Source organism: Podarcis vaucheri, assembly GCF_965113315.1.
Source record: "Podarcis vaucheri genome assembly, chromosome: 4".
In the NCBI taxonomy this organism is placed as follows: Eukaryota; Metazoa; Chordata; class Lepidosauria; order Squamata; family Lacertidae; genus Podarcis; species Podarcis vaucheri.
In genome coordinates, this window is record NC_138762.1 from 66797932 (window position 1) to 66816643 (window position 18712).

The window sequence follows — 18712 nt, forward strand, 5'->3', positions numbered from 1 at the left end:
ACATCACTGGGTTGCTGTGAGGATATAAAGGGGAAATCTTGTGTACAGTTCCCCGACCTTATTGTAAGAAAAGCCTACAATGTGCCTTTAAACATTTTACAGGGAACACCACTCTCTTCTTGACAACTTATTTGGTGACCACCACCACCACCCATATCTTAAATGCAACTCTACTCAGTACAGGGCATTTTTAACAATTTGCCCACATAACATTTTAGTCTGCTCTAAATTGCTTTTTCTTCTGCATTTGGAATAATAATAATAATAATAATAATAATAATTTATTATTTATACCCCGCCCATCTGGCTGGGCCTCCCCAGCCACTCTGGGCGGCTTCCATAAAAACCAAAAATACAATAAAATATCACACGTTAAAAACTTCCCTGAACAGGGCTGCCTTAAGATGTCTCCTGAATGTCAGGTAGTTGTTTATCGCCTTGACATCTGCTGGAAGGGTGTTCCACAGGGCGGGCGCCACTACCGAGAAGGCCCTCTGCCTGGTTCCCTGTAGCTTTGCTTCTCGCAGTGAGGGAACCGCCAGAAGGCCCTCGGCGCTGGACCTCAGCGTCCGGGCAGACTGATGGGGGTGGAGACGCTCCTTCAGGTATACTGGACCGAGGCCGTTTAGGGCTTTAAAGGTCAGCACCAACACTTTGAATTGTGCTCGGAAACGTACTGGGAGCCAATGCAGGTCTTTCAAGACCGGTGTTATATGGTCTCGGCGGCCGCTCCCAGTCACCAGTCTAGCTGCCGCATTCTGGATTAGTTGTAGTTTCCGAGTCACCTTCAAAGGTAGCCCCACGTAGGGTGCATTGCAGTAGTCCAAGCGGGAGATAACCAGAGCATGCACCACTCTGGCGAGACAGTCCGCAGGCAGATAGGGTCTCAGCCTACGTACCAGATGGAGCTGGTAAACAGCTGCCCTGGACACAGATTTGACCTGTGCCTCCATGGACAGCTGTGAGTCCAAAATGACTCCCAGGCTGCGCACCTGGTCCTTCAGGGGCACAGTTACCCCATTCAGGACCAGGGAATCCTCCACACCTGCCCGCCTCCTGTCGCCCAAAAACAGTACTTCTGTCTTGTCAGGATTCAACCTCAATCTGTTAGCCGCCATCCATCCTCCAACCGCCTCCAGACACTCACACAGGACCTTCACCGCCTTCACTGGTTCTGATTTAAAAGAGAGGTAGAGCTGGGTATCATCCGCATACTGATGAACACCCAGCCCAAACCTCCTGATGATCTCTCCCAGCGGCCGCATGTAGATGTTGAAAAGCATGGGGGAGAGGACAGAACCCTGAGGCACCCCACAAGTGAGAGCCCAGGGGTCTGAACACTCATCCCCCACCACCACTTTCTGAACACGGCCTAGGAGGAAGGAGCGGAACCACTGTATAACAGTGCCCCCAGCTCCCAGCCCCCCAAGACGGTCCAGAAGGATGCTATGGTCGATGGTATCGAACGCCGCTGAGAGATCCAGCAGAACTAGGAAACAGCTCTCACCTTTGTCCCTAGCCCGCCGGAGATCATCAACCAGTGCGACCAAGGCAGTTTCAGTCCCATGATGAGGCCTGAATCCCGACTGGAAGGGATCCAAATGGTCCGCTTCTTCCAGGCGTGCCTGGAGTTGTTCGGCAACCGCTCGCTCAATCACCTTGCCCAAGAATGGAAGATTTGAGACTGGGCGATAGTTGGCCATCGTGGCCGCATCTAAAGATGGTTTTTTAAGAAGCGGTTTAATAACCGCCTCTTTCAGCGGGTCTGGGAAGGCTCCCTCACGGAGGGAAGCATTCACCACCCCACGAAGCCCATCGCCCAGTCCTTCCCGGCTAGCTTTTATAAGCCAGGATGGGCAAGGATCCAGGAGACAGGTGGTTGGTTTCACTCGTCCAAGCAGCCTGTCCACATCCTCGGAGGTAACAGATTGGAATTGATCCCACTCAACTTGACTAGACAGAACTCTTGCACTCTCCCGCCCCGGCCCTGCTCCCACGGTGGAGTCTACTTCTTCCCGAATCTGAGCGATTTTATCTGCAAAGAACTTTGCGAAATCATTGCAGGAGAACATGTGGCCCGTACTGGGCCCCGATGTTGCAGGTGGTTCCGCTAAATTGTGAACCACCTGAAAAAGTCTCCTGCTGCTGTTTTCTGCAGATGCAATAGAGGCGGTGAAGAAATTCTTCTTCGCCGTCGCTATCGCCACTTGGTAGGCTCGACGTTGAGCTCTAACCTGTGTCCGGTCAGATTCGGAATGAGTTATCCGCCACCGGCGCTCTAGCCGTCTCAACGATTGTTTCATTGCCCTCAGATCCGTGGAAAACCACGGGGCTGTCCGGGCTCCATGCAATCGGAGAGGGCGCTTCGGAGCCAAACAGTCAATAGCCCTGGTTAACTCCACATTCCAGCGGGCCACCAGGGAATCAGCTGAAAGGCCATCAACATGGGATAAAGCATCCCCTACCACTCTCTGGAAACCATTTGGATCCATTAAGTGGCGGGGGCGGACCATCCGAATTGGTCCCACCTCCCTGCAGAGATGGAACCCTACAGGGACCGTTAATGCAGTGTTTGGGTAAAGGATTAAGCACCTCGTCCTATACTCAAGATCACCCTCTCCAAAAAAGCCATTTCTGAAATAAAAGGGGCATCAGCACTTACAGTTACACAAGCTTTTGGTAAGCCTCATTAGACCCTGAGTGTATAAAGGATTGAGGCCTAAAAGGGTCATCAGTTTACCCACCCTGAGGGGAACCATCAGTCATATCCTGTTCAAACAAAATACAACCTACACTGAAAACTAAGACGTCCTATAGTGGGTTCTTTTTTCCTGTTTAAAAAAGAAATCTATTTTAAAGCTAACTAACTATATACTTGTGGTTCAGCGTTACCTTTAATCTTACTTGCTATTTCTAGATCCTGCCACTTTCCCAGCCTACAGGCCGGCACAATTTCACTCTGGTGTTCATATCACTCAGTTTCTCCCACAAATTAAGAATCTCCTTTACACATGCTGTCTGTAGCATTGAGTGCTCCTGTTCAGGATACTCCATTCCATTCTCCCATCCATCCAGTTTTACATTTTGCCTCAAACATTCAGCAATTTGAAGTCACTGAGCATGTTCAGCTTTTTGTTGGGCTGATTGGGGGTTCTCCCTGCCACTTAGGGTCCCCCCCCCACAGATCTTTGGTACTTCTACAAAACTTGGGAGTTCCCCAAATGCCATACCTCACCTGTTTTCACTGCAGAACTAGCACTAAGCTAGAGGCAAGCATCTGGGGTGGAGAGTTGAGTTCACAGATATGAGCTCCTCACCTGATTTAAGAACTCTTTGCTGCAAGACAAGGCTTCTAGACACATGGAGAGCCTATGGGAGTAGAAATGACCCCCTGTTTCAACTCATGGAGGGCATGTGGTTGAGATTTTGCTCTTTGTACCCTGGATTCTATGCCTTTGGCTACGTTAAACATTTTACAAGGAATGCCACTTGAATGTCAGTGTAATGCTACTTATACAAGCCCTTTTTGCAAAATGACATTTTGTTTCATAAATGCATATCAGAAAATGGTTGTTTTTGTGCATCTGCTGAAACACAACATTCAAGCTAATTCATGGTTTAAATGTTTGCAGTAAACATTTTGTATTTGACAGCTTGAAATCCTCATGCTTCAACTGAGGAGCAATGATACAGGCAACAGGCAAGAGAAGAGATGACTTCTTTCCATGTGGAAAGAAGAACAAGGCATACTTCTCGTCTTAAAAATTCACAGCAGGAAGCAGAGTAAGCCCCACTGAAGTCTGTCAGGCTTACTTCTGAGTAGACACGGTTGGGAATGTAGCATTTAGTAACAATTTGTATGCACATAATACAAAGTCAATAAACAACACTTCACTTCAGAAAAATGAAAAGCCATGTGATCCCTTTCAAGACAGGAGCAATTATAGTTAAGTAACTATGTAAACAACATACATTGCCAAACAATTTACATATCTATTTACATATCATGTGTGTATTAAAAATAAAACCTTTTGTTATAGACAGCTGAGGTGAAAAAGCATTTATAGCAAGAGCAGAGGCGGTTTTAGGGTAGCGTGTCTGGTTTGGCTGCACTGGGTACCAGCACCACAGGGGGCACCCTAACAATAATGTTGACCAGAGCACAAGAGGTGGAGGAGCAAATTTTAGTGTTGCACAGGGCACCGCTGAAATTCGAGAGCCCAAAGTCCAGCACTGGCAAGAACCCAGGCAATGACAGGTGTCTTCTCATAGCTGAGTAAGATTGTCTTCCATGAACACGGTCTTAACAGTGAGTCCGTAAGTGACTGTGGAGGCCAATTCTGGATCCACATGTCCTTCCACAGTGGAAACATAGGTGTCTGGGCAGGAGTTTATCACGGTGAGGGTTTGTCAAACATGCCTTCCTCTTAGTTCATTTCTTCTTTTCGCCCTGAGTTTGTGCTTCTTCAAAGTCAATGACACCTTTGGTAAAGGCTGTTCTCCAATTGGAGCACTTGCAGACCAGTGTTTCCCAGTTAACAGCACTTATGTTACATTTTTTCAGATTTGTCTCGAGAGCGTCTTTAAATCTCTTTTGTTGCCCACCCGTGTTTTGCTTTCCATTCTTGAGGTGGGAATAGAGTAGTTGCTATGGAAAAGCAAAGATCACCAGTGTCAAAGCAATGATTCTTCAACATCAACTTCGCTGGACTGGTCATGTTGTTTGGATGGCAGATGATAAGTGTAGAATGGGAGACAGAAGAAGATACAACTGATAGATATGTTGGAGGAATCCATTCAACATGAACTACCTGAGAGACCAGCAACTTTTTCTCAAAAATGTGGTGGATATTAAATCAGTCTTTTTCATCTACAATATTTGTTTATTCACTTATTTGTCCTTCACTTCTCTCCATTAGAAGCCTAATGAGGCAGAGGGCTGCTGCACCCCACAGACTAGGCCTATATATGGGAAAAAGTGGTAAGATGGCCCTTCTACATTTCAGACATAGGCGCCGACTCCATGGGGCTTGAGGGGGCCCGAGCCCCCTCGAAAATTCGTTTGGGGGGGCTCTGCCCCCCCAATAATCTCGGGCGCCCCTCCAGCAGAGCGCCATCGCCGCCCCTCCCCCAGCCCAAAATGCACAGGGTCGGGCTGCATGACTCCTGCCCTCCCTCCCGAGCAAAAGCTCCACCCAATTTCCTTTGGAGCTGATTAATAGGCGCAGCACGCTCTCCCCTATTCGCTCACGAGGAGGCGGCGCCACTTTATTTGCATATTCATGAGCTTATTTATTATTCATGAGCTTTCCCGGCCCCCCCCCAATATTTTTTATAAGTCCGCGTCCCTGATTTCAGACATAACAACTTTGTTTCTGAACACCCTCAAATGGAAGAAAAAAGATACTTAAAAGTGATAAAAAGATATCAGGAATAGATGTTGTAGGTTTTTTTCAGATAAATAGATGTTCTGATGTTCAGTCCTGGTCTGAACAATCATTCCAACCTTATTTTCGCAGTTTGTTAACAGACAGCAATACAGAGTTCCCTGGTTCTGATGTAGCAGGGAACTCTGGCTTCATCCAAACCAGGAACTTGGAATGAGAGTGGGGAGAAGAAGGGCAAGATTAGAAGTGTCCGGCTCAAGCACTCATTTCCAGCTTCATAAACTTCAAATCCAGACCAGTATCTTCTAAATGCTCTCCGGCCCATACTGAAAATTTATCATTCCAAGACAAACAGATTTCTTTACGTTTCAATCCTGTGAGCTGCTATTCTAGTTGAATGTGGATACAGACTTTTACCACATGCCCACAGCTGCAAGGATTTAAGCCCAGGTGTAAAGGCACCATCCATCATCATACACAAGTCTTCCAGAGCTCAGTGCCACTCTTATGACCACACTGTTTCCCAGAATCTACCCTGCGCAGCTCAGCTGTGTAAGAAATCTCCTTGGTTTAAGAGAGGGCTGCTCAAAGTGAAGATGCACAAAGGCCAGTAATGGCCACTCACTCGCATGGGACGTTGAGAACTACTTTGATGGCTCAGTTCAAATCCTGGACACACCTTGCCAGGTGGGGAGAGAGAAAGGTTGCCTATACCGCCAGGGTAATCACCATAAGCTGAGTGATACAGCAAATCCTTTTCATTCAGAAGATCCCAGATTCAGATCTAGTTAGGGGCTGAAAAGACCCCTGTCTGAAACCCCAGAGAGCACCTGCCAATCTGTGTAGGCAATACTAAGCTAGAGAGACCAATAATCTGACTTGGTACAAGGCTCTTGTTCTTTTCAACACTGCTTGGCAGAGAGGCAGTTTTCATTTCTAAAGAGCCACAAAGTCATGGCTGTGGTTTTTATCCCCTGGAAATCATGACCTGACAAAGACAAAAACCTTAAGTATAGTGTCGCAACTTGACGCCACTGCATTCCAGGGAGGATTATAGTTCAAGTGTCAGATTTCTACTTCACTGAAAGTTCCAAGAACTGGCACACCAGACACAGAAGATGGACATTTGGAGTATTTAAGAACATCCAAAATACTAAGTATATTCTGTCCCAGCTGAAAATAAAAATACAACAGCCGTAAGCCTCTAAAATTAGGCTCAGCCTTTTTATTCTAATCATAGGCCACTTTGCCAGAGCTCTATGCAACAAAGATGAGTAATCTCAGACAAAGGGACCCCAGATCTACCAAGCCCAAACCCAGCACTCCACTGAATAGAAGTCTTGTGCTCCAATTTATTTATGTAGACATCTATACTTTTTATCCAAAACAATCTTTTGACACTTGGTTCCCTATTATGAATGCATCTAGCACTTGCAGCAATCAATCAATGAGTTCTAATGTGCAATTAATGAGGATTTAATTAATATGTACTTCCAGGGAGATTTCACGAACATTTAACCATAAATCAATTGAAACTGGTATGATAATCCAAGAAAACAACCACCAGTTCACGGGAATTAAACTGAATAAAGAATGATGATACCTCTAGAGTTTATGAAACGATACACAGGACGGAGAAAGTGAATAGAGAAAAGTTTTTCTCCCTCATGACACTAGAACTCGTGGACATCCAAGGTAGCTGAATGCTGGAAGATTTAGCATGGATAAAATAATATACTTGTTCACACAACACATTGTCACACTATGGAACTTGCTCATCCAAGGAGCCCATAATGGCCACCAACTTAAATGGCTTTAAAAGAGGAATAGACAAATTCATGGAGGAGAGGGGTGTCAATAGCTACTAAACAAGATGGCTATGTCTACCTCCACAGTTGGAGGCAGCAATGATTCCAAGAACCAGTTGCTGGAAACCAAGAGAAGGGAGATTCCTCTTGTGCTCACGTTGTTCCTTGGTTTCTCACAGGCATCTGGTTGGCCACTGCGAGAACAGGATGTTGGACTAGAGGGGCCATTCAGCAGACCATTCCTATTTTCTTACGTATAGTCTTTCCTTTCCACATAAGAAGCCATTTTGATGTGCAATATTTTCAAAATAATATGGAAGCTTAAATGTAGGCAAAAAGGTGCCAAATTTCTAGACCATAGCCCATTTTAAAAGAGCACATCACCCACCTCCTCAGAGCCACACACTCTTTCCTGTCCCACACATATTTCCACTTCCTTGAATTTACAGAGGCATTTCCCTCAAACGCCTCTTCTCCGGCTAAATGGCTCTCTGCACCACTCAGCCAACCTCAATCCAAAAGTATTGCCACGGCTAAAAGGTCCCTCCTCAGCCTCAAACAACACAACATTACAGAAATTCCTTCTAAATCTAAAATTGCCCATAACCAACAACACTGAGTGTTCATACTTGTTACAGATTGATTCATCTCTGTTCTGAAATAGTGCATGGTGCTGATAGGAGCCTCCCTCCTGTGCCATGTAGCAGCTTACGGAGGGCGATTTTTGTAAGGGTCAAAACCCCAAAACTCTTTCCTGCCTTCTGTGGTATTGATCCTGAATGGCCCCCGGGGTGAACAGTTTTAAGAACAATCACAGTAACAAATTCAACATAGCATGTCATTTGGCCCTAAAATCCTTAGGCCTTGGACTTGCCAGAAACCCACCTCCGCTTCCAAATTGCAAATTAAAAAACATGAAAACTGCAAAGAAGGTTAGGCATGTGTCCTGCAGGGCGGGAGCAAAAGAGCAGGCACTCATTCAGAAGTCGCTTTATAGTTAATTTAAGCAGTCCAATGGTATACATGTCTACCCAGAAGTAAGTTTCTTTGTGTTTAATGGAGCTTACTCCCAGGTAATGGGAAGTACAACTGCAGCCTAGGCTTTGGTTTAGAGTTGGTATGGAGAAAGCAGGGCTTTAACAGCTGTGTGACTGGCAGGAATTAAACACATTAAGCCTTTTCTAGTATGTGAATAGAATTTTAAGAAAAGCTTGACCTCTTCACAATCCATCTGTCAGACACTTAGTTACGTGTGCGGTCACCAATTTATTTTTGGGCCCTCCACTCCACCTGCAAAGAGGATACAAATTTGCATGTGGCACAAAACATATGAAAGTGTTATGTAAATCTGTGTCCTCTTTTGCAAGTGGGTCAGAAGGTGGAATCCACATACAGTGTACAGAACCCAGAAAATCCTGTGTCCCCCCCCCCCGACTCAGAGAGGCAAATGAATCATTCTGAAGGAAATGGAAGCTGCATCACAAGGCCTTCCATAAATATTTTGTAACAACATGCAACCACAGAGCTAAATAAAACTGTCTGATCCAGCAGCATGAACTCTCTTCACACAAAGATGGTGGCCTCTCCCGCCCAAAAGAAGTCTGTGGGGAAAAAGAACTTGTGGCTTATATCATGTGCAGCCATAAAAACCTCTCTCAGGAACCAAAATGATCTCCTTTACTCATCCCCCGTTTCCCACATAGCCATTACAAAGACAGCTCATTTGTCTAACCTACACAATTATCTGCGTTTCCTACCATACAGTTTTTATTTTTTTAAAAAAAAACATTTTTTAAAAAAACAGAAGGCTCAACTATGAACTGATTTCACTGGCTGAGTGGGATTTTTGTCTCAACAGATACCATAATGTCAGTTGTGCAATCTCTTGGCAGTTGGGTAAACTGGAATCAACCAATTATTGTGCAGATGGCTGCATCTTTTATCCATGCCGTTATGGGGTAAGAAAGGGTGTCTAAAGTACGTATCACCCACTCATGTATGGGGGAGGTGCAGTTTTTGCTACATTAGCGATGACACAGACTAAACACTAGAAATAGAAGGAGAATTAGGCCACGGATCAATACAGGGTTAAAGGTCTCCCATCGTTAGCAGTTTACTGGAAAGCCTTGAAAATACTTACGTTCAAAAGTATTCCCACCATTCCAAATGATCTCCCATGCAATGCTGAGATTTAGGAATGTGAGCGATTATTTATTGCTTCCTGCAGAGCCATATGGGAACAGTTGTGTATTTTTTCATTTTTTATTTTGCTCCAGAGAGGAAATTAAGTGTTTGCTATCTGGTCAAAGTGCAGTCAATTGTTTGGTTACTAAGTTTGTTTACATGATTCACAAAGAAATACCACCTTCATTTAAATACCAGGCTAATATGTGCAGTACTCCCAAATGCCACAGAAAGGGCAGAGCCCAATTCAAGGACGTTAGCCAGGAAATGTAATAAGGAGGAACATGTTTACTATTTCACTTGCTCGCTCTCAAAAAAAGAAATACTTTAATGCCAAACATCATGTAGTTTGGTACACACACACACACACACACACACACACATTCTCTCTCTCCCAAACCTGGCAAGGTCCAGATAAATGTGGCTCTCTGGTCTCTTTACATTCAACAGTAGTGAGCAGTGTGCAGTGATTGGTATAGTAATATGTTCCAAATATGTTTTTATTGTTTTATTTCTTGTTGTTTACCACTCTGGGTTCCTTTGGAAGGGCAGGGTAGAAATTTAATAAAAATAAACAAACAGAAATAATACTTCTGAAAACCCATCAAAATTGATTGTTGTTCATTAATCCAGGAATTGCGTAGATTTAGTGTTTATGAAAAAGTACACTATGAGTCATTGTGTGTAATACCATGTGCCTTCAGCTCATGGGAAAGCTTTTGATCTGGCAGACACCTCCACCAATGGAAGAGAGTGGTGATCTTTCCCACTCTTCCTGAAGCTCCTAGGCATTGTAAATCCACTAAGATCACTCTGCTAATGTGCTGCACAATGGTGCCATCTGTACTGCATTGCAACCCTGAGCAAGGCACTGGGGAAAGAGGCTAGGGAGTGAAGCCGAGGATCATCTCTGCCTTCATTTTTTAAAAATACTTTATTTAAGATCATCTCTGCCTTCATGCAGAGGCACTTTCCAAGGGATGAGAAGGATGCAGGGTTCTGGTGACCAAAAGGTTTGTCTTGGCAACCAAGGCCAGTCAACATCTGTAGACCCTGTGAAGAAGTCTGAGGAAGACCTGAGTAGAACCTAAATGGCGACTAAAACCTTAACTGTGTATGTGTATATTATACTAACATTTTTCAAGGCTTCCCCCAAAGAAAGTAGGTGTTTTGCTAGGGACAGATACCAGAACATTGTGACTGGTAATAGTTTAAGCATATGGTGGGGTTGTTTTTGTTTTTTTGCACTAAGACCAGTAACTAACAATTGTACATTTGCTGCACTGGTCTGTTAGCAATATTTGGCACAGCCATTTCTCTCCACGCCAGCAAAGACCTGCATGCAATGCCATTAGGATTGCTTAACCTTTTAAAAAGCAAAGAGCAAAACTCCATAAAATATTCCCTAATATATACATTCTGACACGAAGCTCAGATTTATAGAATCCTGTTTGCCAGAGAGCGTTGGTTTTCTCTGCTACACAATTCAAACAAACAAGAGTCAAAATATTGTCTTGCTCTTTGTCTTTAGTGATGTAAGAGGTTGAACTGACATGTCCATTTACCATTCCAAGGGTGTTACCAGATTCCACTACTCCCTCGGACACTTCTTTCCCACCATCGGATTCCAAAAATACATTTCAGACCAAGAGACTGCGTAAACACTGTTTTAGGATTGACTCAATTGTCTTTTGCCTCTTCCGAATCTGCTTTTAACAGCATTTGGGGACCTTGTTATTGTTTGTAAATTCTTGCTCTTATTTGAATCATTTTTAGGTCGTTGTTTGGTGATATTTTTTATCCCTAAATTAAACCTTTCCTAATTCTGAAGTAAGGGGGGGGGGATACCTGAGGTAATTCCAGTGGGAAAATGCCAACAATTGTCAAGGTTCCAAGCAGTTGCTATGTATGAAAGATAAGTGTGCAAGACCGGTCCTCTTCCAATTTTATTATATTGGCTTGGTTCACACAACACGGTAAACCAAACTATGGGACCACACAAACCTGCAGGCTCTCAGAGAGAAGTTCACTGACATTTTGCTTCTCCTAATCCAAGTTGGATTCAGCATGGAGTCTGAACTTGAGCTTATATAGTTAAGGTCTCTTCTTGCTAACCATGAGCAGTAACCAAGGTTTGCTTCTGGCTAGTGAGGAGAAAGCTTAACCACAAGTCCAGGTTCAAATGACGCATTAAGCAAAACCATGATTTACCTCAGTGTAGTTTGGGAGTAAAAAAGACTGAGGAGGAACAAAGTGTCAGTGAGCCTTCTCCATGAACCTACACAAGTCGTAGTTTGGCTTAGCACGTCATGCAAACCAGGCTATAGTTTCAAATGCAGCTCATTCTTTGTCAGCCCAATTCTAGATCTTTAAAGTACTTGGCACCTTGCAAAAATACACTGCAAAATTGATCCCTGACCTTAAATGAAGTCTGTCTACGCTAATCACCCTTGACACATGCATACATCAAAACAGCAGCAAACACCTCCAGTTTGCTAGCCCTAGAGACATCCCATGTAGTCTATACAATTTTGTGTCCATTTTTGTGTACATTACTTAGCTATAGAACTGTCTTGCAAAATAAGTACAAATGAGGACAGCTGTTGTTTCATTTTGTGTATAGTTTTGGAAATTGCAAAATAGGTAGATTCATCTTGATATGCAAAGGGCATCAAATTTCTCCCTCATCCTGAGAATAGTTTCTTATCCTTCATCCAGCGCATATCAAATATCAAAAATATCATTGCATTCAGATGGGCTTACAAAGTAAATATGCATAGGATTGGAGCCTCATGAAAAAAATAGACTGGAAAGAGAAGCTGCTGAATTGCAACTCATTACCAAACTTAAAACTATGGAGACACCTGGTCTGAACAGAGACATTGGATTCTTATCTCATTATACATGACTAAGCCACTTCTCACCTTCTCACCCCTTGCCTTTTCCTGTAAGACCTACTACAGTCGTTAAGAGTCGTCAACAGGCTCATCAGGCTCATCTCAGCTATCTGCCAATCTCCGATTCCCACCACCCTTCTGAGTAATACCCCTCCCCACCTTCTCTATATATAGAAGGATCTGGCAACTTCTGTTTCAGTGTATCTGAAGAAGTGTGCATGCACACGAAAGCTTATACCAAGAACTAACTTAGTTGGTCTTTAAGGTGCTACAGGAAGGAATTTTTTTTTATTTTGAAAAAAATAGGGTTAGGCTGGGTAAAAAGTTTCATAAACATCTGACTGCAGCTGCAGAACAATTACATGTGGAAAAACCGTGGCAGTCCTTGTTTCTCGTATTGCTACACTTAACTTTTTATGGCTGTGATTCTAAAAGAATTATAAACAACTTTTAAAATGGCTTTTAATGCCAAACGGTGTCACCGTTTAAAAGATGGGCGGTTTTCTTTCATGCGAGAAAGATTTCACAATAAAGCAACTAATGAAAATGCAGGCCAGCAGCTGAACCATTTGCAGGACTGCCCAAGAGGGCAGAAACATCCCAATTATTTTTACTATTGGAATGCTCCTGTTATTGCATTCCTACAGGGGCAGGTTCATAAGTTACCAAGAGGCAAGGGGGCACTATCCTTGCACTTTTTATTCCTCTAATTCCACTGTAATCTGTGGAGTGAGACTTGAGCTCCTGGTCTGGGACTCATGGGAAAAGGGTGATGCCCGTGTCTTTTTCCTTCCCTCAGCTTATTGGCAATACATGAACTGATCTGGAGACTAAAGCTAAAATAGAAACTTCTTCCACATATCTCCAATTCTCCAAGCTCATATGCATGCCTGAAGGTGTGCTTGGGTTGTGGGGGTTTTTTGGTAAGACAATATCAAGAAATCCAGATGGGGCCTTCCCTATCTCAACTGGAAAAGAGTTCCACATGTGGGGAGGCAATGCTAAGGAGGCCCTATCCCAGTGGTGGAGTTCAGGCTTTAAAATTTCAGTGACATCCTGGGCAATGCTAAAATTCAGCATGTCCCACCCCCGCACCCCCACTGCCTCTTGTCTTCCGTTGTTTGTTGTAACGTCCCCTGAAGCACCCTCTCAGCTCAGCACCCAGTGCAGACGAACCAATTGTCTGCCCATCTCACATGCCCACCAGCCTAATGACTCTCACAGGTGGATACACAGTGAACCTCTGAAGCTGACCCCAACCACACAAGAGAATTGAAGTGGGCACAGTGAAACTACTAGAATCATTACGGACTCACACCACAGGGCCAAGCTAGAAATCAGGGGACAGGAACCAAGTGTGTTGGGGGGGGGGGGGTGTTCAGCCGGAACTCCGTTCCGACACCTCTCAGGTGGGTGCCATTGCCATTATAAGAGAACAAGGGGAGTGTTCATGATGAGTCACTGCCTTGCCTTGCTGGGACCCATTACTTTATGCAAATTTCTCCCAGCCCATCTCAGATCCAGCCTCAGTATAAGGTTGGGAGGTAACTTAAAGCAGGAAAGCGTTTCACTCCCCTCTCCAGTTCAACCCTTGCCACTGCATTTCATGGGAATACAGGATGCGGCCTTGTGCTGGGTCAAATTACTTGTTCACATAGGTTGAAACTGCCCTGGGACCTTTGGTATGTCAATTGATCAATAGTAGCAATGTAGAAGTCTGCCCCATTAGGTCTCACATTAGTTCCAGCTCCAGAATTCCAGGAAGTCCTTGTGCAAGATGCTCCTTCCTAGCGCAGGCCCACCTTCTTCATGCTACCCATTTGTGTTTTCTGCGTGGGCCCATTCCACAAAGGCACCCAGACAGAGACAACAAGGTAAGCAGAGTCCTTCTCCTTGTTTGTTCTCCGCTCACTGCTCACTTGCATAGAGAGGGAACAGGCAGTGGCAGCCAGGAGCAGGGCCCAAGCTTCAGCATCTAGAAGTGGGGCCCTGCTGAGCCCAATAATTCCATCCCCTGGTGCCAGCCTGGTCTAGTTTGGCCCTCATTTGCAATGTATACCGATATGGTATGTCCTCAGAGTGGGAATGGCTCTGCATAGGCAATGCCCTATGGTAAATGCCATCTATTATATTGTCATTAATAATTGCCCATTTTTTTTTTGTTCTGTTGTTAAATGCCATTCTCATCATAGAAGCCTGACATTGCTGCTTAAAAATAAGAGTAATGTTTTTTTTTTCTTTCCCTTTCCTCTGCGGTTCTGTGTGGCTGCCCACTGAGATGGTTTTGCAGTAAAATCCAACATAAAGAAAAGAACATCCAAATGAAAATATCTTGCTTCCTACACACTTCCACCCCAGGCTATTTTTTCCTCCAAACATGCAGACATTCCTCAAAACAGTTCTCTTGGTGACAGATAATTGAACACCTAAGCACCTAGATTTGACCTGTCTGCTAAAATACTCACATTTCAAATAAACAAGCTGAAGAAAAATTATGAAAGGATAGACACCACACAGTTCTCAAAACTTGCACCACTCTCTCAGTTAAATGTTGTGATTCTTTCACAATAATGAGACCAGGGATGCAGTGGTGTAGGAAGGGAGGTGCGGTGGGTGCGGTCCGCCCCCGGTGTCATCACTGGGGGGGGGGTGACTAAATGGCAAAAATATGACTGGGGGGGGATAACTCCCACACCCACCGCACACCTCTTCCTACACCACTGCAGGAGCACTCTCCCCTCGAGTGATTTCCAGAAAGCAGAAGTATTCCTGCCTCCAACTTTGTAGGCAGAGCACAGCTTTTATGGCTAGTAGCCTTCGACAGCCCTCTCCTCCATGAATCTGCCTAATCCAGAGGCGTAGCTAGGTGAGGCGGGGGGCACTGGGTGTCACACCGCGGGGCCTGCAGCATTCCTGAACCACACGTCTCTCCTGAGCAGGAGGCGGTGGGTGAACTGCCTGCAAGCTCTGTTCTGCTTTTTCGAGCATGGGGCTTGCGTCTGCCCACCGCCTCAGCCGCCCTACAGCTGAGGGGGAGGCTGCGGAGAGGCCCCTGCTTTGGCTCGCTCCGCCTCCTGCTGCAGAATGCATGCACCGCCCTGGGCACCTGAGCGGCTAGCTATGCCACTGCAGGATGTGGATTATGAGCATGCTATGCACCCAGAAAGAGCTGGATTCCCCCACTTGTACGAACTGCATAAATTACAAATGTGTAGTTTAATTATTTTCTATACAACTTATAGGCCAAAACAGTCACTACCAACAGTAGAGGAAAGCCTGCAAACTGTACCATGGCCTGCAGACGTCAAAAAAAAAAAAAAAGGTTGTGAATGTGTTACACAGTGTACAAATTGTCCATATATGTATAGAACTGCTAGTAATAACAAGTGTAGCCGGTGGCGATTCTGAAAATCACTACATGAAGCTGTTCCCTGAAAAATGGTTGTATTTCAGGCATAGGCAAACTCGGCCCTCCAGATGTTTTGTGACCACAATTCCCATCATCCCTGACCACTAGTCCTATTAGCTAGGGATGATGGGAGTTGTAGTCCCAAAACAGCGGGAGGGCCAATTTGCCTATGCCTCTTGTATTTTCTTCAGATGTATATTTTATGCTGTACAATGGCCTGGAGAAGGGCTACCATGTGGAAAGATTTTCCTGTAGAGATCAGGCGGGCACTGATTGCTGGGTGTTTCCCATTACAATTAAAACATACCCCTTTCTCTGTTAATACTAATTCCTGGGATTTCCAGCTGCTCTAGCTGATGTTTTGTTGCTGCGTACTTAGGAAATTCTTATACTTTGTTATACGCCATTTGCTTTTATTGTTCCGCAAACCGCCTTGGTGTTAAGTGATGCGAAAGATGGCATACAAGTGGTTTTCCCAAACAAATTAAATAAATCTTGTTTCCCTCCAAAAGTCAGGGTAGGGGTACTTGCCCTGCTCCCACAAGATAAACATTCACCTATTAGAAAGCCAGAATGGTATAGTGGTTGAATGTAGCACATATATTGATGGACCATAGCCATTCATTTTGTCATTTTGTGTCATATAGGAAGGAAGGTGGATGAAATAGGTGTTTTCAAGCACCTGAACATGCAAATGCTCAAAGTGTGGGTAACCCAGGATCATGATACACATTGCAGTCCTTGAACTTCCCTTTGCCGTGCTGGCCAGGCCTGCAGTGGGCTGTTTCTTATATTTGCTTGAACGTGACTAGACACTTCCACACAATTGGGAACCCTGATAAAGAATGGTCTCAGATCATTCAGAGTATTCCAACTTTCATTTAAGTCAATGCAAGGAAAAGTCTCCTAAAGACCATCCCAGCTCAACGTGGAGAAGATCAGAAACTAAGCATGTAGGGCAATACCTATGGGGACATTGGGAGTGAAACTTGCATGCATAATTCCAGTGATTTTTTTTCTGGGGGTATGCAGGGGTACCCATACCCCTAAACATTTTGTGAATCTTTGTACTTTTGTCCGTTTGCTGTATTTATTTTTTCTTATTTGAACTATAAAATGGTGATTTTCTTGAGTCAAAATGAAAATACTCCTAAACATTTTTTTAGGGGGGGGGGAAGCACTGCATAACTCTATTCCCCATGCCTGGAAATAGCATTTGAGTTTTCAGGCAGATTATTGGCCACACCTAGTCCTATTTGTGTGTTTTTTTTTCTATTTTATACAATGACCAGCTCTGATATCCTCTTATTTTCACCCAAGTGCATTTTTATCAAGGAATACCCTATACAAGCTGAAGGTAAGCAACAACAACAACAAGGATGAGGAAGTGCAGGAAGCTTTCAAGAAAGGAGTCACCTACCTTTCAACTTGAGGTCCACATTGTGCCTCAGCCATGGATAGATTCCATAATTTGATGAATCTTCAGGAATTGGGTTATTCTGTATCCACCCTTCACAGGCAAACCGAAAGAAATCATCACAGGGATCCACAGATGTATTTAATTTGCTTCTGATTGCAGCAGCTGAAAAGAGTCACATAATTTAACAAAAACTTCTTCAGGTGTTACACATTACTGTACTAAAGAGAGGGAAAAACCCTGTTGCTTCCCTCCTAGTTACCACCTCCCTGCTTTGATTTCTCCCCATCCTTCTACCTACCTGGTTCCTCTGGCTCCTTCCCTGCTGTGTTCAAACATACCACCGTCTCCTCCATTCTGAAAAAAGCCTTCCCTTGGCCACATCACCATCTAAATCCCAAACAGCCTCACTAATTCCCATTGCCTCCAGATTCCATGAACATGCTGTTGATTTTCTCTCAAGTAGGCAATCTGAGGCAGAAATTCTGAAAGCTGTATTAAGAGTTGGGGGAGATCTGGTCATCTCCGCACCATAGCTTTAAAGCTCTCTTTTACCACTTTAACAGCCGTGACCACCCCAAAGTATCCTGGCTGGGAACTATAGTTTATTAAGGGTGCTGACAATCATTAGAAGACACCTCACACAGCTCCCATTCCCAGCACCATTAGAAAACTTCAGTTGCCAGGATTCTTTGGGGGAACCCATGACTGTTAAAGTCACATAAGAGTGCTTTAAATGTGTGGCTGTGACCATAGCCTTTTTTCTTTAATTAAAAAGCAGCCCAGATGCCTCCTATTTTTGATCAGGGCTCCAGGGTTAATCTGTTATTCCTGTGCTATTTCCACAATGGAAATCGCCCCCACTTTCTGAAGCTCTTGTAAGCCTTGGAGGAGCAGAAGCCAAATACTCATATTGTATCTGTCTTTTGCCTCCTCCATGTTGCTTCTCTCTTCCACCAGCTTCAGTGGGAGATTTAAGTATGGTAAATAACCTGGGGAGAAAGGGCCGCAGCTCAGTGGGTCAGCATCTGGTTTGCAAGCAGAATTGTCCTGGGTTCAGCCCCTGGCATCTCCAGGTATAGCTGGGAGAGACTCCTGTCTGAAATCCTGGAGACCTACTGCAACTCTGGCAATACTGGGTTAGATGGGCCAGTGGTCTGACTCAGTGCAGCTTCCGAGGTTCACAAAACCCTACTGTCTCCCAGAGCTATGCCCCAATCCAAACTGGGGCCCCTTGGCTGCTTTTAACCAAAGAAATAAGACTCCAGAAGATCCTATCAGAGATTTCATCTAGTTAGGCCTGAAGCACTTCATTAGGGCATCTTCATTAGGCCTTTGCCCACCGGGCAATATCTCTAACTCCATAGCTAGAGATACAGCCTTGTGGTCTTCCCAAAACAACCTGGCTTGGAATCCCTGTGGGAAACACAATTCTGAATTAGAGAAACCTTTGGTCTGATCCATCAGAACTCTGCTAATGGTCTCAGCATTGCTGATTTAACATAAATGGCTTACTTAGATGTTGATTTTCAAAGCACAAGACAGTTTATTAAAGCTACTGGAGCACATAAGCATTCAGTGTTTCTCCATACCAATGTGCTTTGAGTACA

The 18712-nt window shown here is 44.5% G+C and overlaps 2 protein-coding genes across 6 annotated transcripts in view; one reads left to right on the forward strand and one right to left on the reverse strand.

The window, feature by feature from the left end:
• Window positions 1-18712, forward strand: part of LOC309531227 (uncharacterized protein) — a 216470-nt gene that overhangs the window by 151280 nt on the left and 46478 nt on the right. The window contains exon 6 of one of the 3 annotated variants that reach the window (XM_082220614.1): window positions 3654-3848. The exons of the other annotated variants lie outside the window; for them this stretch is intronic. The gene's annotated coding sequence lies outside the window, so the exon portion shown is untranslated. Of the gene's footprint in view, window positions 1-3653; window positions 3849-18712 lie in introns of those variants that run through there. 3 annotated transcript variants of the gene reach the window in all.
• Window positions 1-18712, reverse strand: part of PHEX (phosphate regulating endopeptidase X-linked) — a 101301-nt gene that overhangs the window by 67981 nt on the left and 14608 nt on the right. For all 3 annotated transcript variants that reach the window (XM_082220574.1, XM_082220573.1, XM_082220575.1), the window contains one exon: window positions 17106-17267. In XM_082220574.1, the coding sequence (XP_082076700.1) occupies window positions 17106-17267 (162 nt within the window). The remainder of the gene's footprint in view (window positions 1-17105; window positions 17268-18712) is intronic.